Here is a 448-nt window from a genome sequence, read left to right as displayed (position 1 = left end):
TTAAGACTGTGGCATTAATTGGAAATATTTTATGCAGGGCCGGGCGGGCGGCCGCCTTGGGCCCGGGCCGGGGCACGGAGCTGCAGCGGCACACGCTGATGAGCGCCGCGAAGGCCACGGCCGCGTAGGTGGACACATAGTAGGCGGCCCCGGCTGCGCGGCAGACGGCCTCCGGGAAGGGCCAGTGGGCCGGGCCCAGGTAGTAGGTGAGCCACAGCGGCAGCGTGAGCGTGAAGAGCACGTCGGCCAGGGCCAGGTTGAGCAGGTAGAGACGCAGGGCCTGGCCCAGGCGCCTGCCGCTGCGGACGAACACCGCCAGGGCCGCCACGTTGGCCGGCAGCCCCAGGCCCAGCGCCAAGGCATAGGCCGCGGGCACCACAATGAAGCGAGCAGGGTCGTCCCAGGGGCTGCAGCCGCCAGCACCCAGGTCCCCCACGCTCCTGTTCAT

The 448-nt window shown here is 70.3% G+C and overlaps 1 protein-coding gene across 1 annotated transcript in view; it reads right to left on the bottom strand.

Moving 5' to 3' along the window:
- The window catches only part of LOC120856613 (transmembrane protein-like), a 984-nt gene extending 536 nt beyond the window's left edge, over nucleotides 1-448 (bottom strand). The window contains exon 1 of the mRNA XM_040231956.1: nucleotides 41-448. Coding sequence (XP_040087890.1) covers nucleotides 41-448 — 408 coding nt within the window. The remainder of the gene's footprint in view (nucleotides 1-40) is intronic.

The sequence above is a fragment of the Oryx dammah genome, unplaced genomic scaffold (genome assembly GCF_014754425.2).
Source record: "Oryx dammah isolate SB20612 unplaced genomic scaffold, SCBI_Odam_1.1 HiC_scaffold_28, whole genome shotgun sequence".
Lineage (NCBI taxonomy): Eukaryota > Metazoa > Chordata > Mammalia > Artiodactyla > Bovidae > Oryx > Oryx dammah.
Note: the sequence above shows the minus strand (reverse complement) of the source record. Positions and strands in the feature narration are given on the sequence as shown.